At 41.9% G+C, this 25,568-nt stretch overlaps 4 protein-coding genes across 10 annotated transcripts in view; 3 read left to right on the top strand and 1 right to left on the bottom strand.

Annotated features, from left to right (window-relative positions):
* bend5 (BEN domain containing 5) overlaps positions 1-25,568 on the top strand; it is a 308,697-nt gene that overhangs the window by 210,530 nt on the left and 72,599 nt on the right. The gene's annotated exons all lie outside the window — the stretch shown is intronic.
* spata6 (spermatogenesis associated 6) overlaps positions 1-25,568 on the top strand; it is a 195,853-nt gene that overhangs the window by 61,398 nt on the left and 108,887 nt on the right. The gene's annotated exons all lie outside the window — the stretch shown is intronic.
* The window catches only part of mrpl55 (mitochondrial ribosomal protein L55), a 175,249-nt gene continuing 152,114 nt past the window's right edge, over positions 2,434-25,568 (bottom strand). Inside the window, exons 1-3 of one of the 2 annotated variants that reach the window (XM_028791365.2) lie at positions 10,610-10,854; positions 8,320-8,521; positions 2,434-2,672 (exon numbers count right to left, since the gene is read on the bottom strand). In XM_028791365.2, coding sequence (XP_028647198.2) covers positions 2,520-2,672; positions 8,320-8,521; positions 10,610-10,653 — 399 coding nt within the window. In that variant the 5' untranslated portion in view covers positions 10,654-10,854 and the 3' untranslated portion in view covers positions 2,434-2,519. Of the gene's footprint in view, positions 2,673-8,319; positions 8,522-10,609; positions 10,855-25,568 lie in introns of those variants that run through there. The other variant, XM_051933177.1, reaches the window with a different exon arrangement.
* stil (STIL centriolar assembly protein) overlaps positions 16,761-25,568 on the top strand; it is a 194,437-nt gene continuing 185,629 nt past the window's right edge. The window contains exons 1-6 of the mRNA XM_028812478.2: positions 16,761-17,146; positions 20,425-20,510; positions 20,911-21,018; positions 22,276-22,391; positions 23,096-23,283; positions 25,073-25,320. Of these exons, the coding sequence (XP_028668311.1) occupies positions 20,428-20,510; positions 20,911-21,018; positions 22,276-22,391; positions 23,096-23,283; positions 25,073-25,320 (743 nt within the window). The 5' untranslated portion in view covers positions 16,761-17,146; positions 20,425-20,427. The remainder of the gene's footprint in view (positions 17,147-20,424; positions 20,511-20,910; positions 21,019-22,275; positions 22,392-23,095; positions 23,284-25,072; positions 25,321-25,568) is intronic.

A 25,568-nucleotide genomic window follows, 5' to 3' on the forward strand; every position in this document is an offset into this window, starting at 1 on the left:
GGGGAGCAGAGCGGACAAATCACCCATAAAAAGCGGAGAGGGTTTTTATTTATCACTTCTGCTGCTGTATGCGTGTAAACTTCTAATAATCAAGTCTGTGCAAGCGACTTGAGCCTCATCTGGTGTCCTACTGAACATAAAGGAAATACAGAGGGTGGGTCACAGACCCCCGGGCACCCATGAAGAAAGCCAAAGCAGCTGGCACAGCAGTGCCGACACAGAAGCTGCCTTTCAGCTGGGTAGCACTGTGGCACAGTGCTTAGCGGAGTCATGAGCGCAATGGTGGCCTTCACTCCAAAGATAGCAATAATAACAACACTATTTGCTCAAAGTGCTTCACAGGTTTTCAAAGGGCAACAATGGAAACGTGCAAAGATGACATTAATAATAGGGGGACACACTAACATCAGACATCGAACACCAAACAAGAGAGAAATACACGAAATTATGAACACCCACATGGCCTGGCAATGCGCCTTATAATAGACTGGCACTCCATGCTGGCTCCTGCCTCATGCCCACTGATACCCCAATACACAAAGGACACATCTACAACACCTCCCTGTCACATTTACCAGTCATTGTGGAAAGAGCTTTGTGTCAAGCTGGGCTCTGAAAGGCACTATATAATACATGAGCTCCGACCCAGTCGCTCCACCACAGCAGAGCTCCTTCAGGCCCTACAGAATGGCGACCCACACTCGTCTTAATATACACACAGCGGCTTGAAATGACCAATGACGTGGAGCTCACCCTCCAGGCCGAACGAAGTCTTGGTTGTCTAATGAAGAAGAGAATCGGCCCGAAGGCCCGTCCACTAGAGGGCAGCAGAGCTCCATTGTGCGCTGACGCCTTAACCCTCGCACAGAGCAGCACTGCGCAGACTCCACGGAGCCCTCACGGGCCTTCACTCTCTTATACTGCAGCCTTGGGCTAAAACCTTTCCAATTCATTTTCCCCCTCACTCAGTAACCCCCTCGAAACAGGATTTTAAAACGTTTTGCAAATCTATTAAAAAGTAATAATTAGAAGACCCCTGAACTATCCCATTGACACCAGTATTCAGACCCTTGACTGGGCACTTCGTTGAAGCCCCATTGGCAGCCTGGCATCTTCTTGGGTTACACGCTCCTGGATTGGGGGGGGGGGGGGGGGGTGTTCTGATCTTTTTCTCTGCAGGTCCTCTCGTGCGCTGCCAAGTCGGTGGACGGCTATCTTCATGTTTCTCCAGAGATGTTCAACTGGTTCACTTCACAACATTCCCAGAATTGTGTCCCTCGGCTGCTCCTGCGTTGGTCTTTGCTTTGTGAACCTTCAGCCGAGACGGAGGTCCTGACTGCTCTTCTGCAGGCTCTCATTAAGCCCACCTCTGTACTTTGCTCCATGCAGCTTTTCCTCGACTGGTCTCCCAGTCCCTGAAGGTGCCACTGGCCATGATGTCATCAGACCCAAGACTCGTTTCACACGATCTCAGAGTCCTTCAAGGGCCTTTCTGCAAACTCCAGGTGGGTTTCATTGAGGAGAGGCTTCTGTGTGGCCATGTTGTCATAAAGCCTCCTAGAGGGTTACATTGATGGTCGCCCTTCTGGGACCTTCTACCCGCTCCACATGGGCTCCGTCAGAGTGACCATCAGGTTCCTGGTCACCACTCTCATCCTGGTCCTTCTCTGCCAGTTGCTCCGTTTGCTCAGCTCTAGAAAGTCATGGGGGTTCCAAACGTTTTAAGAATTATGGAGACCACCAAGCCCTTGGGGACCTTCAGTGACCTTCTGTGGACAAGAGTGATGTCCAGTCAGCAGAATTGATGACTGCAATCAACTGAATGGCATCGTGAGCCTGAGCCAAATGCCAGGTGTCACAGATAAAGGGTCCGAAAACTTCATTTCTGTAGTTTAGCTGTAATAAATTTTTAAAGATTCCTCAAATCCTGCTTTCACTTTCTCATGGCCGGGTACGGTGAGGGGAGAACTTAAACGATTTCAGCACAAGACTTGGAGGGGTCTGAAGACCTCGTGAATGCACGGTCAGCTGTTACCTCAAACCTTCTGACATTTGGGTTTTGGAGGCTCGTTTAACAATTCTGTCGATTTCAGGTCATGGGGGGGGTCCACGCAGACCGCAGCTCCCTGGTCCTGTTTATTAAGGATTGAGGATGGCAGGGCGGCACAGCGAGTAGTGCCATCTGCAATCCCACAGCCAATTATTGGCCACGGCCTCCTCAAAGCCCACAGGCGTGTCTGAACTGAGGGGCTTTCAAATCCTGGAAGTGCAGGATGCCAAGGGGCACACTGAGTGAGCTGAATGGGATGGCAAACTGGCAGGAGAGCAGCAGGCCTCACCCTAAGTGATGCCAAGATGACTAAGGGGCAGCCGGCAGATAAAAGCCACCGAGCCAACTTGTGCTTCTGGTTGATCAAATCATCAGGCTTATGGTATCAAAAGTGACATTTAATTTGTACCCCTTCACTATCGCCCAATGGCACACCTCTGCTGTAAAGTCCACCACCCGTCAGTCAAGTTCATTTCTTTTTCCAGAATTTGCTGTAGTCGTCTATTTTAAATTCATCCTCGTATTCTGGCTTCTCCAGTTTGGCTGCACCCTTCCTCAGCTCTCGTCTCCGCAGGGTGGCCTTCCTGTCCGCTTCAGACAGAGTGGAGATATCCAGCGGCATCTGGCAAAGACAAACACATAAAAAGTAAAATAACGTCAGTTTGAAATGCGATACAAAAGCAAACTGCATGTTAATTCGTGTCCACTGATCCCGCGACCAAACTAAAAGAAAGCAAACAAACCCAGTGGGCCGCTTCACGGGTACCGCGTTCTGATGTAAGGCCTCGGATTAGTCACGGAACGTAAATCAAATGACCAATCAGGATCAACGGCTGAGGTAAGAGGCCATCAAATCACGAGTGCGTCTACCCGCCGCTAAAGACGGTCAACGGGGAATTGAGAAAGCGGGTTGGGGGTCTGCCATGTCATTGAACAGGGTGACGTCGATGACAATTTCGTTTTCTTCTGTGTCAATGGCTTGCTGGAAAGGGCCAGCACAATACAACAATTCTGGTCAAGCCCAAAAATCACACTTGGAGTGCCGCAGTGGGCTTTAACAGGCGCCCCCCCAGCCTTGACCCCCTCCTCCCAAAAAAAACATTTGTAAGGGAAAAATAAAAATGGAAGAAACCTTAGGAAAGACAAGTCCAAGAGAGAGAGAGAGCACCATATTTAGGGAGAGAGAAGCAGCAACAGCAGAAGAGCGGGCGTCCCGGAGGGCAGTGGCACACGATTACGCCGGTCCTCCTCCACACTCTTAACATGCCCTAAATGTGCTTTGTAAGTGCTTGCAGTTGGAGGTGGCCGGACCCCATTGCTAAACCTCTCGACGTATTGGTCAGGACGATCAGAAGCTGAATGGAGCAGCAGGATACGAGGCAAGCGAGGCGCGTTACTAACGTAAGAGTCCCCGAGACAAACTTCTCGCCGTTTCAGTTATTCACTCCGCACTGCATTTGATCAAACACACGCTTGGCGTGACGAAGTGGAAACGCCTCTGACATGTGCTGTTGACACTCCTCGGTCGCTTCATCATATTCAGTTCTGGAGCAATTAGTGCATGGCCTTCGATTAAAGTGCAACACACGCGGAGCAGCCGCTGAGTGAAATGCAACATGCGAGCTTTGCTTTTAGTTTTAGTTTACTTAGAAAACAGAAATTTTAGTGATTGGCAAAAATGGATATAATGAGGTTACTAGAAATAAACTTGATCCATTAGGATTAACAGTCAAGACGAAGGTAAAGAACTGAGGGGTCATTATTGACTCAGACCTGAAGTTTAAAATCACTGATTAATCAGATTACTAGGACAGCATTTTTTCACTTCACAAATACGGCAAAAATCAGACCTCTTATAACATTGCAAGATGGTGAGAAATGAGTTCAGATTACAGTAACGTACTCCTCTCAGGACCACCCAAAAAAGACATCAATCGACTGCAACTCACGCAGAATGGAGCTGCCAGGATCTTAACTAGGAAAAGAAAATGCGAGCACATCACACCAGTCTGAGCGTCACTACACTGGTTACCTGTGCCATTTAGAACTGACTTTCAAATCCTGCTGATGGTTTACAAAGCCTTCAATGAGTGGTGGCTCTGAGGGTAGGCATCTGCACTGGCAATCGGAAGGTTTCTGATTCGAATCCCGTAAATGCCAATCAGGACTCTGCTCTGTTGGGCCCTTGACCTGCAACTGCTGAGTGCTTTGAGTAGTGAGAACAGCGCTATAGAAATGCAAAGAATTAAAAATAATAATAATTATCCCAGAATGCCTCTCACCTCACACCCCAAATCGTAACCTCAGATCTTCAAATGAGGGTCTGCTTAGAAGTCCAAGAGCTAAACTTAGAAGAAGTGGTGAGGTGGGCGGCCTTCTGCTGTGATGCACCTCAAATCTGGAACACGAGTTTACTGATAGAAGTTCATCAGGCTAATCGGTGGGGCACTTTACAAAACTGATAAACACTCATTACGTTAACGTGGCTTTCTCAGAGCTTCATCTTAGTTTAATCCTGATATTCTGTATATGCACTGAATTATCATCATCATTCATGGCGGCTCTAAAATCCATACTAACCCCTAATTTCTCTTCTGCTCTTTTTCCAGTTTTCTGTGGTGGTGATCTGCACCACCACCACCTCATCAAAGCACCAAGATGTTCCTTTATTGATGGATTGAAGGCCTGAAGTCCACATGACCGTCATCATCAAGTTCTTGCATGTGAAGCCTGAATACCATGAGGACTGATTGAGGACATTGATGTCAAGTAGAATGCCTACAGGGGGCTGGTCAGGTGGTCTCGTGGCCTATGAACCCCTGCAGGTTTTTTTTTTTTCCCCCGTCCTCCCCGACCATCAGACCTTACTTTTATTCTATGTTAATTAGTGTTGCCTAATTTTAATTCTTATTTATTTTGTCTTTTTTCTCTTTCTTCATCATGTAACGAAAGCACTTTGAGCTCCAGCATTTGTATGAAAATGTGTAATAGAAATAAATGTTGTGACACGCAACCAACGGACATGAATGAAAATGCAAGGTGCCTTTGTTTCGTATTTTAGACCGACAAGAAGACGGTGTGCCATCGTGAGCAGCAATCGCTCATCGGGTTGGGAGATTCTGAACTCTTTTAGGGTTGGGTTGAGGTTGGCTGTTGACTTTAGAGGGTAACAATCAGCTGTGGACGTCGAGAAAACTCACCATCACATGACGGGGGGACCCTCTTTGCTAGAAGGACTCATTGACTTGACATCAAATCCCTGCGTGTGTGAGTGAGAGGAGCGTACAGTAACTAACTTCTAGAATGGCACTGACGTCGGGCGAATGTGCAAAGTAAAATACTCTGTGGGCATTATTAATTTTTTTTTTTGCTTTTTGCGTATTATTGCTCATCAAACTCCGATTTTGATGCAAGTGATCTGCTTCTTTTCCAGAAAGTGCCCTTCAGAATATAGTTAGACAAACAGGTATGTAGTACGTATGTAAGCTGTGTGGCAGCCGATCTTAGAAAGCTCACGTTTAATGTTAAATGCAGATTGAGTTTTTGGGAAAAATATTCTGGGAGAAAATGAAAAAAATAATTATCCCTGAAAGAGTTAATCATGAAATGATGGCAGCGCGCCAAACGAAAGGCCACGTGAATATTCGCTGCATTGCATTGTAGTGAACGCACTGGACTGTATTTCATTTTGACACAAATGGTCTTCCATGCAGTCACACCAGAATGGACATGGGAGTCTCACTGTGAAGGATATTCGGCCATTTCATATGAGGCAGTGAAACTCGTGTTAGAACAGTGACCCGTATAAGCAAGACGGCGTACAAATCTATTTACCGGGTCACATACTCTTTGCATTATTTGACAGTAAACTATGCAACATTCTACGATCTGGTTCTCACAACTGAACGAGGGCACCATGGCGGATGTTTGCCGACTTGCAGGTAGGTAGGTAACCACCCATACAATCAGATTGTGATTCAGATTACGAATGCCATGAATGTAATTACTCCGATCTACATGCTGTCAAATGAACGAACCACACGCCGTGGCACAACGTAGATGCTTCGCCTCGGACGTCAGAGGGGGTGCAGTGAGTGTGTACGCCTGATGAGCCCAGAATTGGGGCAAAACACGTGTCACGTACTCTTTGCATTATTTGACAGTAAACTATACAAAATCTATTTAAAAACAGACAAACCCCCCCCTAATTCAGAAGGGACAGAACACGTGTCACACATGATCACGACCCACAATCCAGTGCACAAGATCAAACATTAAATGGCACTGCTGCGAGTGCTGGGCTCACAAAACTCAAAAACAGGCTCTGCCTTCCAAACTAGGCCTCAAAGTTCCAAGAAGGCCCAGCCTGTTAAACTCAAACCTTTCTTTAATTTAATGTTTTGCATATCTTGCATTTAACTCTCTAGTGTTCTGTACAGAAAATATCTGTATCCAATGTTACATGTGCCCTACATGTAGCGGACCGGGGCCACGATTTATTTTTTTAGGTGGAGATTCCAGGGACGCAGCCAACCTTGGCCGACCCGCACACACTCACAGGCAGAGACAAAAAAAGTAACTGGTAATAAAACAGCAATTAAAGAATGTATTAAATACTAATAAGTGAACCAACGACCCCCTAAGTTCCCCTTCCGGCAAATTCGACAATAACAAACCACTAACAAAAACCACACACTATGAAGTCCATGAAAACGGCAACTGATGAAACGAAATGATGGTGGACAGACAGTCCAGAGATGAGCTCGCTGTATGTGAATGGAAAGCTCAGTCCTACTGGTATTTCCTGAGGAGATGATGGCGTGTGATGGGATCAGGAGCGCTCCTTCCTCTCTTCGTAAGACCACAACAAATCCTCAGACAGTCCCCATGCAGCAGGAAGACACCAGACGGTCCAAACACCCAAAACAGGAGGTGATCGAGGACAAAACAAGAATTCACAAGGATCAAGACAGACAGACAACTCCAGACACAAAACACCAAAGACTTCTCTTCTTTTGGTATGACTGGCCCCCTTTTAAAATGTCACACAGGCCTCCTTGTACTCAGCAGCCCCTGCACCCTCTGCTAGACGACCAATCGGAGCCACCGCAGGGACTGCTAGGAGTTGAAGTTTCAACATACTGTATAAGTAAGTGCCTTTAGCATTGGAAAGGCGCTATAGAAATAAAAAGTGATATTACTAAAGGACAGATGTACGGCCTACACACAGCCAAAAATGGGGCCAAGCTTACAAATTCACAAAGGTAGGTAGAAGACAGCCATAAAAATCACTGGCTCTGGATAACGAAAAGCCCTAAAAACCAGAGAATCAGTGAGGAGAGATTTAAAAATTCAAACATCCACACATCGATTCTGAGACTGGGAGCCACCCAACAGTCGTGAAAGCGGATTATTTTTGGACAGCCTCTTTTTCACGCCTATGCGTCTTGAACTACATGCTGCTAGGATTAATGGTGTGGTGGGCTCTCTTTATGTCTTATTGGTAGTCCTGTCATCTACATGTTACGAATTACATGCACTCTTAATAGTGAAAAGGGTGTGAGGCCTCGATAAAGACCCCTACACCAGGCCAGGACCTTCCCTAGCGTCTCCAGAAAAGGCCTCACCCCAGGCAGGTCGACTCCAAAACTGCACAGTCTGGCTTCAGGCTCAGGAGGCCCCAAATGAGGAAAAACTGGCATCACCGAGGGACTTCAAATCTTAACCCTTAAACCACCGGAACCAACCATAGTCACTTCCCAGTACAATTTGCCAGCACGCTGGACCTAGTCAGTCCGTGCCGTACATTCCTTGAGCAGCCAACTTGTGACCACTGGCGCCCCCTTCAGCGCCGCTGTCCCTGGGATTGAGCCGCTGCGCTAGACTAGCCTGAGAGCCCCCAGTGTTGACCTCTGTGTGCAGCCCGTTCAAGCGCAGTTGGCTCAGTGATTTACTGAATTTCACCAATGGCGTCAGTTGCACCTTCTACATATTGTCCCAGTAGTTTTTTATTTTATAGTTTTTACAGTTCATTGGCAGTGTGTAAAATGGTCAGTGTTACAGTAATTGTGATGCTCTTTGCATGAAAAAAAAATGTGTACCATTAAAATTTCACTTTTTCTTGGTGAATTATGACGTTTACTTAAAAAGTGCAGCAAAAAAAGTATTTGGCATCCGGGGGCGCATTAACCCAACCCCCCCCCCCCCCCCCCCCCCCCCAAGTATGTGGCAGTTTAAGGGTTAAAAGCCAGAAGGTGACCCTCCCTTACCATAATGATCCTCTTGGGCTCTTTGTACCGCATGTTGACGGTGGACCCATCTGCTCGGACCAGGACGACGGGGTAAAACCTCGCGTAGGTCTGTCGTCCACAACGCACTATGGAGGTTCTGTTGGAGCCACAAGTAGCCATGGAGTCATGAAATGAACACGTCCCAGGAAAGAGTCGAAATAAGTCATTGTTCTGCAAGAATCTGAAAAGGCAACACAAGAATTACAATAATCATAATCATTTCTCTAGACAAAAATCACCTGCAGACAGAAAATGGTTGCTCCATTTTGAAAGAACTTCCGAGGACACAGGAGGCAGCAACAAGTGCCCAGCAATGAACCAGTCTTGGATGGCAGGGCACATCTAGAGCTGCACACTAAGCCAAGACGCGGAGCACAGAAGGCACCATCCACATCCAGACATGCCACGTCTGGGACACCGTGAGCCCACTCACTATGTAAAGCACTTTGAGCAGTGAGAAAAGCGCTAAATAAATCTAAGACATATATATATCTATATACAGTGCATCCAGAAAGTATTCCCAGCACTTCATCACTTAACACGTTTTATGTTACAGCCTTATTCCAAAATGGATTAAATTCATTTTTTTCCTCAGAACTCTACACACAACACCCCATTATGACAACGTCTAAAAAGTTTAACAAGTGTAACATAACAAAATGTGGACAAAGTGATGCGCTGTGAATACTTTCCGGATGCACTGTATAGTATTATTGTTTACACGTGAGGACTCCAAATCGCTCACACATGTGACAGACGGACAGGCGAGTTCCTTCCTCCATACCGCCACTTCTTTCCTAAAACCCATACAGGAGTTTTTCACAGCATGGTGGTGGAAAGTACATGAGGGGACAACCCAAGTGCCCAAGAACAGCTCCTTCTCACAAAGAACTTGGCCTGAGAGGACCTCAGTGTGGCGTCACGTCAAGGCAGGATTGGGCACATCGGAGGAAGAACGTGGCCTGTGATGGAGATGACACGATGCAGCGGCACAAAGTTTTAACGGATTGTGCCCTTTCTTTGGGTTTATGTTTTTTCTCCTTGCCCTTTGGTTTTTACTGTGACTTTTTTTTGGAGCGCAGCATTCTGCAGACACACACAGTATGTGGCTCACTTAACTGCAGTCATTTGACTTTTCACTTATACATTTCTCAACTATACATTTTTTACTCCAGTCAGTCACTGCAGTTGGTGTGAGTAATGAGAATCTTTTAACAACCCTTTAGCAATTTGGCCTTTTACGTTTGTCTGACGATTTTAAATAAGTGAGAAGTCAAGCAAAATGACCCCTTTAATTAGTTGACTAAAACGATGGATAGATACTTTATTAATCCCAAGTGGAAATGCACATGCAAGCTTTCGAGGCAACTCAGGCCCCTTCTTCAGGCGAGATGGAATAAGAAAATGACGTTCTAAGAGATGCGGCTGCGTTCAACTAATCCTTCAAAGGACGCCACAACACGGCCAATCTAACGACGGCAACTTTATACCAACAACGTTTCCCTGATTTAAAGCATGCAGATGCTCCTCTAGGCTGACCGTGTGGCAGCACCCTCAATATATTCTATTATTCATCTTCACATCACCCTATTTACCATTTTAAGTAACTGTATGCGCCTATAATCTGCACGTTATCCGCTACATGCTAAAGATGGGCTGGTGCCCCTGAGGCGTCCGAGTTCAGTAAACTCCGCAGATACTCGCGGAGCCCTGAAAACCTTTGGAATCTACCGATGAAGTGAACCGGCGATGAGGAGGACGTTCGTTGTCCCTCTCGGTTTCCTCTACCGTAGCTGAACACGCGCCGCTCCAGAGACCGTAGAAAACACTCTTCTCTAAAGCCACGCAAACTCTGACTGGCCATTTTTAACGTAAATGTGCGGCGAATGCTCGCGTAGTGTGATCTGAAAGACGAGTCTGATGCCGGTTTGGGGCCCGATGGTCCATTTTGACAGACCACTCGTTGGTGCTATGAATGCAGCGAGAAGATTTGGTTTTGTGTTTTGGGAATATTTTCAGGAAATGTCTTGGCAATTGTGAACTCCCGTAATGCTCCAGCTCTGCATCCTCGATCCACGGTAATGCTGCCTAGTTTCTTGGCCCCTAAATTGTCCCCCGTGACGGTCTCTTTTATGATGGACCAGCGTTACTTCCCCGGTGTGACACTTTTCGAACTTGACCCGGATTATGTAGGTTTATTAATGAATGGCTGTTGAGTTGCCAGACGGAGGTCTCACGCTCCATTATAACCACACACACAGTAGCCTACCTGCCGGTTGACTTCGCCGCGCTCAGGAGCCTTTGCGCTGCCATGCTGTGAAGCGAATCCTTCTAAAGTTTACTTTTCACCTAATAGATTTTTTTTTAAAATGTGCTGCATCCGCTCTTGGAATAACCGACCCTACGTCGAAGCCAAACAGAACCTTCAAAAAGGTCACCTGCAGGCACTCATACACGCTTCTCCTACACGCACGCCTCCTTCACGAACCCAACATGGCTTCCACAGTTCGGTAACACCCGGGCTACATCGGATCTTTCCGCCGTAAAATGCCTTTCCAGGCCTTACGTGTTGAAGGAGGACAAATGGATTTGAGGCGGCAAACACGAACATCGATTGAGTCGATCAGAACGGACAGTTTGAGCGGAAGTGAAAACGTCAATTCGCGGCGGTAATGCGGCCAGTGGCCCGGCGTGCGCCGATGTAATTGCGTTGTGTCTGAGGTACTGGAGGAGGTCGGACCTAACAGCCTGCCGCCCGGGACACCCCCACCGCTAGGAGCCGCTAGTCCAGATATAACTGTTAAGGGCTTGAGGCTGATTGTGAAGTGCGAGCCGAGGCCAACCTCAAATACTGCGAGTATTTAGATTTGATTAGATATACAGTACTTTATATGTCCCCAAGAGGGAATTAAAACTTTACAAAAGCTCAAGAAAAGAAAAAATATTAATAAACAACTATAGTAAACCAACATCAATTTTATGTTATATTGGAGTCTATCAATAAGTGCCTGGCAAAGTCTATTTGGAGCCCTGGGGGTCCATTGAAGGCAGTCTGTACTATTAGATTTAGACGACCAGGGAGGGGTGCTCCCCCTCAGTTACATTAAAGGCGCCCCTATGTGTGCCCACTTCACTGAGTGTGCACCCTTTATCATTCTTTTTTTATTTTATTTTTTTGCCACTCTAGGCATGCCACCCATGTCACCCATACCTATATCCGTCACTGCTATCAATGGTGTCGCTAATGCACGTGGGACCTGTGGGAAAAATATTGAGGATCTGCTGATATAATATAAAGGGAAAAAATCTACAGAACATAAGAAACAGTTAAAATGTGCAGTATGTTTATTCAATTGAATAGAGTTTATTTTTAAATAAACATGTCAAATAATTTTTGTGTAAGAAGATGACACTGTAAATACGAAAAATGAATTGGCTTCGTACAATTAAAACTACTGGGTAAATTATGCGTAGATTAATTATGTATTTAATTGAATGGACATTAAATGTGAAGTCATTTAAAACTACTGCTGCATGGATTTTTTATTGAGCGGACACTTTATTGTTTTATATGCCATTTTAATTAATGTGTATGTTAAAATGAGTGACCGAAGGCATACATCAAAATGTGTTCCATCAGATTAATGTATAACTTTCTATATTTCACATGGTGTGATTTACAATCTGTAAAACTGCTACTGTAATATCATACAAATAAAACCTTGTTCATCATATTGTCATATTAATGTTCACAGCTGATAACTTGAGGATCAAAGCGAGAAAAGTGTTCTCAAAAATGCCAGTCACATACAATCACGTTAAATAAGCTTTTTAATTCTAGATTTCTTTTTGTCAGTTTTTTTGACGAGGCTTCTAAAGTTTATTTATTTTTGGTCCCTTTCTTTTTAAACAGATGGACTTGCCAAGCGTGACAGTCTCATTTGTGTCGTACTTGATCGCAGAGAGTTTTCTTTTTTTCAGTCTCAGTCGGCTTTTGATTCTGCTACTAGAATTGTCATAAACAAAATATAAATATGCGAATCCATCTTGATCAGAACTTGAATTGCTGCTTTCCAACACTATTATCGTGTTCAAAGAAAGCTCTCCCCGTAACACTTTTTCGTGTGTTAGGTAACAAAAGTCATGATATTCATACTGTTTGGTCCCGGCGCAAGTGAAATTTGACGGGCGCTTCAGATTCTGCATTGCGCATGCGTCTGACGTGTCACTCGATTTTATTTATCCCCTCATATCCTCAGATGGCGCTGCTCTGCTCGCTGGCCAGTCGCATCCGTGGCTACCTGCCCACCCTCCGCCGTTTCAAGGACAACATTGTGAGCGGCGATGTGAAAGCGTGCTGTTTCAAAGCATATGCCCAATGACAGCTGCTGTTAGAACGGATAACGGGGACTGCTATTGGTCTCACATTTGGAAGATGTATGCTCTTAAATCGGCGGTCGCACTCCTGACCACACGCGCGTATTGCACGGATTGGTTAACTCGTGAAACAGTGGGCACTGTTGGAAAAACAAAGAAAAAAACAAAACAAAAACGGGGGGGAGCCCATGAGATTTCCTGCCCAGTTGCTATGCCACTTAGCAGGGCTGTCTTAAAAAATGTGCACAGGCCTGGGGCCCACCATGTTTCTGATGATAGCCTTATGAACAATATAAATGTCAATGGCAGGTTTAGAATAAGGAAGTTCTACAGAGTGTTCCTGGTATGTTGAACCATTTTCTTTTACTGATGCTGCCCGTTTATGACTCCACTATACTGTATACTGCATTCATTTTCCCGTTGCATATTCCCCTCTCCATCTGTGAAATGTGAACCCCCCAATTACAGGGCGGCATCTCAATCCCTCTACTTCCCTCATTGTCAGCTAATTAGCACTGGCTGGGCTGCACCTCCCAAAGGAATTTGTTGACTTACCTGGCAGCATTAGAGATCCAGTATATCACCTTCTGAAGCACCTCCACGTTCAGCTGCTTGATGAACACCACTGTGCAGACATGCTTGTCATATTGAGTAACTTATAGTGAATTTATGACATCAAAATAGAATTCACGGGTGTGACACTAGATAGATAGATAGATAGATAGATAGATAGATAGATAGATAGATAGATAGATAGATAGATAGATAGATAGATAAGTGAAGGCACTATATGATAGATAGATAGATAGATAGATAGATAGATAGATAGATAGATAGATAGATAGATAGATAGATAGATAAGTGAAGGCACTATATGATAGATAGATAGATAGATAGATAGATAGATAGATAGATAGATAGATAGATAGATAGATAAGTGAAGGCACTATATGATAGATAGATAGATAGATAGATAGATAGATAGATAGATAGATAGATAGATAGATAGATAAGTGAAGGCACTATAAGATAGATAGATAGAAAGATAGATAGATAGATAGATAGATAGATAGATAGATAGATAGATAAGTGAAGGCACTATATGATAGATAGATAGATAGATAGATAGATAGATAGATAGATAGATAGATAGATAGATAAGTGAAGGCACTATATGATAGATAGATAGATAAGTGAAAGGCACTATATAATAGATAGATAGATAGATAGATAGATAGATAGATAGATAGATAGATAGATAGATAGATAGATAGATAGATAGATCTAACAATTTCATTAAGCACCATTCATAGCTGGTGCCACTGGAAGTCAGCCATCCTTGTAATGTCAGCATTAACATACTAGTGATGACCTCACCAAGATAAATAGGTAGACATGAAAGACACTGCTGTATATAACAGACATATAGGTAGATAGATAGGAAAGGCACTATATCATAGATGTGAAAGGCACTATATGATAGATAGATAGAGTGAAAGGTGCTATATGATAGATAGATAGATAGATAGATAGATAGATAGATAGATAGATATCAAAGGCACTGTATAATAGTTAGTGACCGGTCTGGATGTAGGCAGCAACCAGTTCACTTTGAATCTCAGGTCCTTAGGTAGATAAATGGATAGGCAGATGTGAAAGGCACTATATAAAAGATAGAAACTTTATTTGTCCCAAGGTGCCTGTGATACCAGTGGGCCAGCCCTGCTGGGTGCAAACCCCAAGTCTGTTTACTCTCTGTGTGGAATCTGCATGTTCTCCTTGGGTTTGTGTTCATTTACCTTTCACATCCACAAAGATGTGAGGGTGATTTTAAATTGACCCTGTGAGTCAGTGGCACCTTATCCAGTGATGCTCTCTGCCTTGCGTATCAGGTGCTGCCCGGGTGGGCCACTCCATGACCCTGAGTTGGATTAGGTGGGTTTAAAAATAACTGTGATCATGGGGAACTCCATATTACAAAATGAGGTCCAACTATATGTCTGGGATACACTGCCATGTTGTCAGTTAAAACAAGGCAAGTGCTGAAACACACAATGGGCATGTGCCATTGCTGCTCACAAAGATGATTTCAATTGGACGTTGCCAGCCCACTTGTTTATTATATTTTAGATGACACCCTGTTATGTTATATCATTATTTTCTGTTTTGACATTATAGTTGTCTAAAGTCTGCCTGTACTGACTCATCACATTTTCTGTGTGGGTATTCCTTCCTGCACATTTAGGCTCTGTTTAAACTCACTTCATTCTTAACGCCACGAAAGGCACTATAGCACAAACATACTTAGACCATGCCACAAATCAAAGGACGCTGCCCACTCCATCAGTGTGATTCACATACAGACATTTGGACAATCTCAGATGCCGCCTTTCTTTCTTTATTTCTTTCTTTCTTTCATGCTGGATAAGACCTCTTCAAAGTATCTTCTAAAGAGCCTACGTGATGTGCAGTAGATATCTCTTTCCTGTTTATCGTCCCATGTACACTGTGCACATCTTCATCCACCTCTTTTCCAACCATCTTTCATGGAGAGACAGCAATACGTTACAGCAAGTGCCAGGCAGATGGTTTAAATTATATATAGACAAGTGAAATTAATAATCCCGGAGGGAACCCCAATTTTCACTACCTGCCCATTAAGCCCAGAGAGCTACTGCACATTTGCTCTTCCAATAATCCACTAGCTTTCACACTGGAGCTTTTGTAGAGCTCCTAACAGTATTACTGTACATCTGCCACACGACGCTACTTCTCAAGTGTAACAATGGCAGGGCTAATTAGAGCGACAAGTGAACGGGTTGGTGCAAACATCTGCCACCAGATTTGATTATTTGGTTTTTTGGCTTTCAGTTTCACATCCATCCCAGGCAAGCTCTAAATATTCATAGAGGCAGACCTGGTATCTAAATAACAAGACTTTATGTAATGTAAAAGTCGCACTCCTACACTTCCATTGTACGTGGCACACATATTCCTGGCTCCTCTTTCAGCAGTCGACCAGAGCAGAGCAGAGTCTGCTTCACCAATATGTCAAGAAAGACTGTAACTTTATCATCCAACGCTGAAAGAATCTTGTTGGGTCATCTTTGTCCCATTTTTCACTGTGCCAGTCAGTAACTGCCAGCCAGTAAACATGCCAGCACAAGTTTGGGATTGTGTTAGAAAAAAATATCTGAACACCTGGAGCAAAACTCCTTTGAGATACAAGGAGAACACGCAAAGTCCACACAAACAGCTGACCAGGCGCAGGATTTTCTCTCCAGATGGCCAATCAGTGATGCAGCAGTGCTATACGCTGTGCCACCCTCCTAAAATAATCAGACCAACTGCCAGGCACGGTGGCATAATGCTTAAGGATTTCAAATCCTGCCACTGGGTGACCACGAGCGGGCCACTTCACCTGTCTGTGGTCTAACTGGAAAAAAAGGAATGTAACCAAGTATCTCTCAGTTGTCTTGGACAAGACGTGCGCCAAATAAGTGAACTTAACTATCAAGAGAGTGGACAGAAACAACTGAGCAAGCTGGACCTGGAGAGACGGAGCAAACAACTGGGATCTAAAAACCGAATAATTAAATGGATCAGGAAAAGCCAAACTGTCTATTTTACTTTTCCAGCTACAAATTTGTATACACATAACCAACTTCACCGAAACAAAACGTTTATTAAGCACGTACGTTTTCAGCTGTTCTCAAGTCTTAATGTTCAGCACAAACCTCAGAGCCGCCCGAGGACCCGCTAAGAAGCCTGCACGCCACGACCCCGCCCACAACGCGACCCTAACGATTTACCGATGTGGGCAAAAGATTTTATGTACTGTTTCTTACTGAACGTTTCTACGGAAACCGTCAAGCGCGCCTTCTTTCCTCACGTCCAACAGTTGGATGTTTTTGTTTGTTTGGTTTTTCTTTACTAATTGGAATGCTTTGTTCAGCGCCTTTAGGATGTGACTGAAGTTCACAATTGATCACACGCCGCGCATGCGCGGCCGCCCAAGTGTCGACAGTTAGAGGCTCATCTGTTTTGAAAAGCGCGGGCGGGCTGAGCGGGTTGTACGGAGGTTGTGATTGGTCAGGACTGTAAGGCAGGTCACAGTTGATTGGTCCAACCCCGCGCCATTGACGCCAATGAATGGCGCCAGTATTTACTTTGGACTTCTAGTTTGTAGGCCCTGTCCTGGTTACGGGCGTAGCTAAGGTGTTCACCCATGTGATGGAATAATTAAAAGACCCGCTAATAGTTACTGTTCTGCCGCCTTTGCCACCGCCTGAAACTGTCGCGGTGAACGGGAAAATGTGCCTTTTGTTTGTGTAAGAAGCAAAGCTTGTTGCATTGAGGACGCGGCGCTTCACAAGAGACTCGGGGTGACTGAGGAGCAGCCAGCGGGCCGGGGGCCACATCACTTCAGGTAATGGACGACCTAACTATGTTTATTGTGGGCTTTTAAAGTATGCTCCTTCAGGACTTTAAAATGTAATAACAGCACTGAACATGTATCGGCGCATCTGGGTGTTCTAAGCGCCTCTTTAAAATAAGGCTGACAGTAGGGGGCAGGTCCGACAGGGCGACACGAACGCAGCTCAGTATTCTACAGGGGAGTCTTTCGTTTAAAATAATAATTCTCGAGTGATACTCTGTTCACTTTCTGTGTGCGTGTTCCTTCTGGCACCAACCAGACGAGCTCGAGTGTTCATTTCACACCGACTTCAGCAGTCGTTTCTCCTTAACTGCTGCGGCGAAATCCCTGCGACTGTCGGCCGTCCCTTCTGCCTTATGTAGAGTACTGAATTCATCCATTCTGATTTTGCTCTCCCGTTTATTTTTGGACTGCAGTGATTGTTTCGAAGTACTCACGGCATGTGTAAGTGACACTGAATGTGTGCGCGTCTTGTCACTTGCAGCTGGCACGTGTTCGTTAAATTGTTACTGCTGGATTTGTTGGTGAAATCAAAGAAGACCACACAAAATAGTGAATCAAAAGATTTACAAAGCCTGTTGATTCAAAGCTGTCACAAAATAAGATTGTGATGTATTTCGTAAAAAGTCTTACTGCAGAATCTGTGAGAAAGGCTAGCAGGGGGCTTAGTTAAAGGCAGGGCTGAAACCGTGTTAAAAAAAAAGTAAGGCTTGAATTGTGAATAAAGACGTGCAGTCGTTTGTCAGCAGTGGGAGCCGTCAACTTATTGTATGTGGATTTCGTAGTATTACTGTTTCTGTAATTTCAATCAAGAGTACATTTTCTAGACCTCAAACCATAATGATGTAAATATGATGCAGGGATTATTCCTGCCTTACTCCCTGTGCTTGTTGGGGTAGGCACCTCCTGACATCTTTACTTTGGGTAAAGAGACATTGGAAAATGGGTGGATGGATGATCCACTTGTACTGGAAATGAGAGGTTTCACTCTTTTTTATATTTTAAAAGTTTTATACAAGCATCTACCAGTGCATTTGATTATTTCTCCCAAGGTACAATAGTTAGTATTATGTCACAACTCCAAATGGAATGTTAATTATTTATGCAAGGTAATTACTTCTCTTTTCTGAGATTTAGGCTTCACCACAGAAAAAAAAAAAAGATTTTGCACAAGTGATCAGAAATCCTGTGAATACTGTACTGTACAGACCGAGTAGGGCACTGCACTATTACTGAAACTGTCACTTTCTTTAGTCCCATATGCTTCTGTTGTCTGAGTAATCATGAACACATTGGACTGATTATCTTTTTATGAATACAATAATAATGGTTTTAAGAACTGTAACTTACCACTCATCAATACATTTTCCTCTTTTTTTTTTTTAAAGGTTCAACCTTTTTCAGATATTAATTAGATATTGATTATCAATTAGTAATTTTTTTGCTAAACTTTGTAATTGATATTTTCATTGTGATGTTCCCAAAAGAATCGCTCACCACTTAAAATGCTTGTATTGATATGGCATTATCCTTCAATTAAAACTAATGGACCCCCTAAACAGCTTTTTCCCCCAGAGCCAAAGCCCTTGCAAACCAGTAATTTGCCTGTCATCTTTGCTTTTTAATGTATTCTTTCATAAATTCCTTGCATATACACTATGCACATGTGTACGCACGCACACACACTCCTTCCTTTATAATTGCACTATTCTGCAACTCTTCATATGTTTAACTTTTATATTATTTGTTTTTTGTACGTGATGTTGTGTTATAAGCAGCGCCAAAGCTACCAGGTTTAACTTCCTGTTTGTTAAGCACTGGCTAATAAAACTGATTCTGAATTCCCGGGCCTGTTTAAACTAATTGAGAGTACTTTGGGCAGGTTGCCAGTATACAGCATTTTCACCACTGAAAATGAGAAAGAAGCTGCTTTAAATGTATTTATGGCTACTATAAGCTTATATGATGTAAACATTAAGTGTATGTTGTAGTGTGGGGGGAAAAAAAGTCATATTTCGGCTGCATCAATGAGTATGAAATAGATTGTTTCCAATGCTATGCTCCTACAGAAGAACATTACTGTATTTCTATTTAGCTCCAGTTAGCATCAGGCTTCCCCCCCCCCCCACCCCCTAGAAAAAGTATGGGTACTAATTACTGGATTGGTAGATGCTGTGCTTCTCAAAATTCTGTGAGGATGCTGTCATTAGCAAGCTGGGATGAATACAAGCTTTATTGCTAGTTTTTGCTTTTCCGTGTCTAAACACATTTCAGAGGTGTTTGTGTAAACTCTGTCAGTATGTTGGCAAAGACCTTGTTCAATAAGGGTGCCATTTGGAAGGTTAAACGGATCGTATCTTGCCGCCTATGATATAAAATTCCAGTCTTGCTATCTCCACAGATCTAATTTTTGTCTGTACTTACTCAACTTCTGTTACTGTCCCTCATTACTTTATTCTGTTATTGGCACTGGATACCTGCTCTCACTAAACTATTATGTGAGATGTTCACCAAACCGCCACTTTTCTCTTATTCTTCAGTGTCCAGTATAGCAACATTAAATATTTATAGCAACATTTGGTTTAAAAACATGTTGACAATTTGTTTCTGTTGTTGGTGGTGGTCTTCTACCCCTGCACTCCCTCCCTGCATGTCCTTTTGAAATAGTCCTTCATTTACTCTGAACCGTCTCTTTTCTGTCTTACCAGGAGTGTGTGGTTCTCATCTGTCAGCCACATTTGCATGTTTGATTGGTCGGATACTTTCACTCTTCTACATTCATCACTTTTTACATCAACTCCCCCAAAAAAACAAAAGTTCAAATTTTCATTATTTATCCATATATCTCTATAATAAATGTACATCACAGTATCCTCATTAGGGGACCTCAATCCAAGGAGCACAAACCAGTAAACGAGACGTTTAATTAGCAAACACTGCCTGGAATAAAAAGTGCTTTTTCCTTTGGCTCTCCTGAACCAAGCTGAGTAATTCTATGTTAGATAACAGACCTGTGACATGACTATTATAGATAAAGTATCTCTATCTATCTATCTATCTATCTATCTATCTATCTATCTATCTATCTATCTATCTATCTATCTATCTATCTATCTATCTATCTATCTATCTATCTATCTATCTATCTATCTTCTACTTCATTTCAGTATTTAATAATGTTATATCTGGAATGTGTCTGTATTCTGGGGTGGCTTCAAGGCAAATGTTAATGATTTATTTGTATTGGTATATTTCTTTTGTCTTATTAGGAAATGAGTATACAGGTTAACCTAAGGAATACTTTGCCCCATATGATGGAAGTCGGATTCCCACCAGAAAATCCAATAATTTCAAGGTATGTTATTAAGAAAAGTTATAACGAGTTCCTTTTAAAAATTAAGCTAAGTGTATCTCCATGAATAAAATATATTTTTCCCCACCACTGCATTTTTTTTCCTGTGGGCTTTTTGGTCTCAAAGAAGGAAACATTACACTTGGTCTCTACAATAGTCTCTGAATAACTGAATTATGAGTATCACTGATTTTTAGAGTATTTAACCCTAGTGATCTTACTTTCTCTTTTGAAGATCAGTAAATAAAAGGGTGAAATTTTTTTTTCTCCTACATCTACTAATATCTAAGATATTTGGCACAGTAAATCCAAAGAGTTTTTACTTTATTATAGGATGAAAATCTTTAATTCTTTAACTTTGATACTGTGCTGACACCATTTCCTTATCTGCTTGCTTTCCTAGGCCTCCAGAACAAATGGTCACTCCTATAAGCTTTCCTAAAACAAGAATTGCTCTTTGGGATGCAATGCCAGTTGGTGAAGCCATTACCCTGCACCTTTCATATTACAGGTTAGTAAGGAAGCTGGATGACAAATACAAGCCCATTGTTCAATTACATTTACTCAGAGGTTTCAAAAGTCTTCATCTGTGTAATACATTTACACATTTTTAAGAGAAGCTAATACAGTATGTTAAAGCACTTTATATACATTTTAAAGTTAACTTATATTTAATAATTTAAAAACTAAAACCAATCCAAGCGTTCCTTTTCTTCTAAAGTTATATCTAATGATAACTTCATTGTGTCCACTAGAGATGTACACATTTATGGCTAATGTTTGAATCTGTGATGGCCAACTTTCCAGCTGCAAGTCTCAACTGAAATACGTGAATTCTCTTTTCTTTCAGTGTTATGCTAATTATATGCAAATGTCCAATGCCCTCCCGGCAATTCAAATTCATCATCAAGGGGGATTGCTTAGGCTGCATATTGCAGTGAACATCCAGTCATTCTGAGTCGCTTTTGAGTGATATTTGCCTGGTTTTACAGGCACCAGTCATATTCACTGTTTTTTGCTTTGACTTGGCATTGCATGCATTCCCTATTTTCCAACTGGTAAACCTCACTTTCTATAATTTCTCCACCATACTGCTTTTGCAATTTGTATCTGTTGAATAAATTTCTAACGTTTTGTATTTGGTCAGACATGGAAGTATAAAACTAACAATATAATCCTAATGTAGCTGTACTATATGTACTTGGTTACCATAAGTTCTTAAATTATAATATTCTTGCTAAGTGATTAGCATTTAGTTTTTAATGGAATTAAATTTCTAAAATTTTTCAAATCATACTTTGAATGCATAAACAGCTAAATGGAAAGTTTAAAACTTTGGAGAGGTCATTTACATATTGGTCAGGATGCTTACTGAAATTTGTTTTCCATCAGAAATCTGCATCCAGGTTGGCCCTTCTTCAAATTTGACAATCCCTAATTTAAACGTTCATTGATCAATTTTGCACATCTTTAGAATCATTTATGTTGCTGTGCAGTTTGAGTTTAGCTGTATATTTTGCTGCAGCCCTTCACTGAGGGTACAGTCTCATCCTGGAAATCTCCAAATTTTTATTTGGAAGAAGTGATTCCTAAAAATGTGCCAGTACTGTAAACCCACTGTAATTGTTCAGTGATGGTTTTTTTCTTATTGCCTTTATTGTTTCTGCGTCCTCTCGTTAAGCCTATAGAAGAGGCCTTAATTTTTGTGCACTGTAAGCCCTGAGAGAATAATCTATGAATTTTATTTTTCAATTTTTCTCCTTCTAAGAAATCCCAAACTGCTGGTAGCAGAGAAAACATTACGGCTGGCCCATCGTAATGCCAAGCAAAGCAACAAAAATTACTTTCACTGTTTCCTCCTGGGAACTGTAGCGGTTGATGATGGTGAGTCTCTTTGTTACGTCTGTCCTTATGGTGTATGCTTCTGTTTCTTCAGCTTTCATTTTTTCTACGGTATTAAGCTTCTTTAAAGTGTTGGATTTTACTACAGTTTTTTTAATCCTCTGTAATGTGTATTATTGGTATTTACTAGTTGATTTTAATGTTATTAAAGTAATAGTTTATTTTGCATTAGTCTCTCTGTGTTTGGTTTGTAAGGTATGAACTTTAGGAGAAACAGTAAGTGATGTTGAATCATATTCGGTAACACTTTTATTCTGTTCTTATACAACCTTCGATAAAGGTGCTGTCATGTCGTTGGAATAGTAGTTATAGGAGTGATTATTTTAGTTCATGCAGTTTTCGCATTGAGTTATAGAAGTGTTTCTCTATTTACATTAACAAAAACAACATTGACTTGTATAGCATGCTTTCATACAAACAATGTACTGTAGCTCAAAGTGTTTTACAAAAGCAAGAAAAGGAAGTTAATATAAAACATGATTACGTAATAATGTTATACAGTATGTAACAAAGAAAAAGGTAAGGTTGAATGGCCAGGAGAACAGAAAAAAAAAATTGGGAATATCTTCTGTTAATTCTGGTCCAATCCTGCTAACACATTGTCAGCTATGGTGTGTTTTACATATTCAATTTAACTTGTATGAGAGAGAATGGTCAGACCACAGTACAAGTATATTTATTTTCAGATGAGGAAGGAGTCACCTTGATGCTGGACCGCTTTGACCCAGGCCGTGAGACCGCAGGCTCGCCAGTTAAGGTGCCTAGTGCCATGTCACCTGAAGACTTTATTGTTCCCTGCACTGTTGTTCTGCAAAGCCCTGCTGACGAAGGGGTCATTGTTCATTCTGAGGAAGAGTTCAACATTGCCTTCAAGGTAAACATTTAAAGCATTAGCATTCTTTTTAGCAATATTTACTGTGCCTTAAAGAAATGTTTAGCCCTAATTTGCTCTTTAATGTCTTGAACTTGCAATTAGGATTTTTTGTGATGTACACTGCTATTTAAAATAATTGAAAATTTCAATGTCTAACTGCATACTATGTACATTTAAAGAAAAAGGAAATAGCAGGAAAAATTTCTTTTTCTTTAATTTTAATTTTCTCTCTGACACACTAAATGCTTTCAGCCAACATTTCACTCGGCAGAAGTGTGTCAAAAACGTTACCGAGGCTCCTTTATACCAACAGCAATATGCCTGTGACAGTAACTGCCAAGTTTTCCTTCTTGTTTGACATTCTGATGTGCGTATATATAAGAAGCCAAATTTCTCCATAAGGATAAATAAAGTTCACTTTCATCTGTCTGAACTGAAAGCTTAAATTTTCTCCGACAAGTTATCTTAACATGGTGCATACATTTTTATTGGCGTTTACCTGTATAGAGAGTGAGTGGATCACCTGCCTTAAGTTAATTTGTCAAAGGTAAATACTCAATGTCCTTCCTTAAGTTCTAGCAATATTTTGGAAACATTTAAAAAAAAAAAAAAAAAAAGCTTCCAAACAAATTGGGGGGGGGATGCATCCTAATCAAACAGGAGATCTAATTACAAAGAAAAATAAAGTCTGATGGATTCAAAACTATTTGAAAAGCATTGAGTACCCATTGCAGCTCAGTGACTTCTAGTGTGCACAGGCAATGCAGCTTTGTGGTGCGCAGTTAGAAATTTAAACCACAAGACAGCAAGTTCAGCTCTCACCACTAATTCACTCTTGGGCTTTGAAAGCAGTTTCATCTTCTGGGGAATTAGAGGTGTAATAACATTTTCGGACTTAGTTATGAAATATGTGCAACTAATGTATCGAGCTCCACGTTCATAAAATTGGGAAATGCAGTGTCATGAACAGTTTAATATTTAGGATGAAATCTTTCTCCCAGCACAGGAAACATTGATGCAAATAGGATCGGTGTAATAGAATGACTCGCAGAATATCATTGTGGATCTTTCTTCTGTACTTTTAGTTTTGTTTGCTGCCTTGGTCTTTTTGAATGTAGTCATTCCAAATGCATGGCTTGTGACTAGTTCTGTGGTGCAACTTACAAGTGAAACAGGAAAACAAAACAAATGTATCAAGCGCTTCATATTTTATTTACTTTTTTTGTGTTTTTTTTTTTTTTTTTCTTCTACTTACCAGAAGTCATTTTAGTTCTGTGTTTTGAGCTGTGCTGTGTGTGTTTGCCAAAAGAATGATATCCAGAGTTTTTATTTGTGTGGTTGTTATACCAATCTGTTGGTAGCAGATGGTCCAAGTGGTTCTGTGACATGCAGAAATAATTATGCTGGGAAAGTAAAACTCTGCCAACTAAACTGATGACAGCCTCAGATGAGAGGACTGATATTGTGTGCTCCAAAGGAAAAAAGGAAGATGCATTTTTTTTTTTTTTTATAATCTGTTTTTCTTACTGATTGGGCAGTGTGCCAAGTAACCTCTTGGGTGCCTTTGCTAACCATTTGGAAATATTATTGTTGCTTCTGCTCATATGAAATGGAAATTGAAAAATGTGATTTGGTTTGCTGAGGCCTGTTTTGATTTCCATTAAAAGGGACAGCACTGTTTTGGTCCCTGCCCCCAAGAGTGACAGTTCTGTTTAACAGTGCTGGCAGCACTGATACTGTTTAATAGATGCATTCTCTTCAGTTGATTATCTTTTTGTTTCTTGACTAGATGCTTCAACAGCATTGCTGTAGCAGAGAAACCTTAAGCCCTACAAGGCTTCTCGCTATGAGATCTCGTCTGTGCTGGACTGAGAACATGGATAACATAAATTTCAGCCTTCACTGGAGAGCTGTGACAGTTGCCAACACTTTTGATGTTACTCCAGTTCGACCTATATCAATTATTCCTACAGCACTGGCACGGAATTTAAGCAGACCAGTGAACATTGCTCATGTTCAGGGCACACGCAAATACGGGTAAGTGGGTTTGTCTTGTCATCTTATGTCAAAGAATTTTAGTGCACTGGTGTACCTTCTTTGTTTTTATTTCTTTACACAGATGTGTACTACTATGAAAGTGTGTTTCAGTTACCATTGAATAAGATTGATTGATTGCTTTTTATTGTCTTGAAATGGGATATGACAAGCTGTAAGCAATTCATTTTTAACATTTAAGTTGATGAGCAATGGGCCAGATGTTGTAAAATATTTTGTTTACTCCAGTA

Source organism: Erpetoichthys calabaricus, chromosome 10 (assembly GCF_900747795.2).
Source record: "Erpetoichthys calabaricus chromosome 10, fErpCal1.3, whole genome shotgun sequence".
In the NCBI taxonomy this organism is placed as follows: Eukaryota; Metazoa; Chordata; class Cladistia; order Polypteriformes; family Polypteridae; genus Erpetoichthys; species Erpetoichthys calabaricus.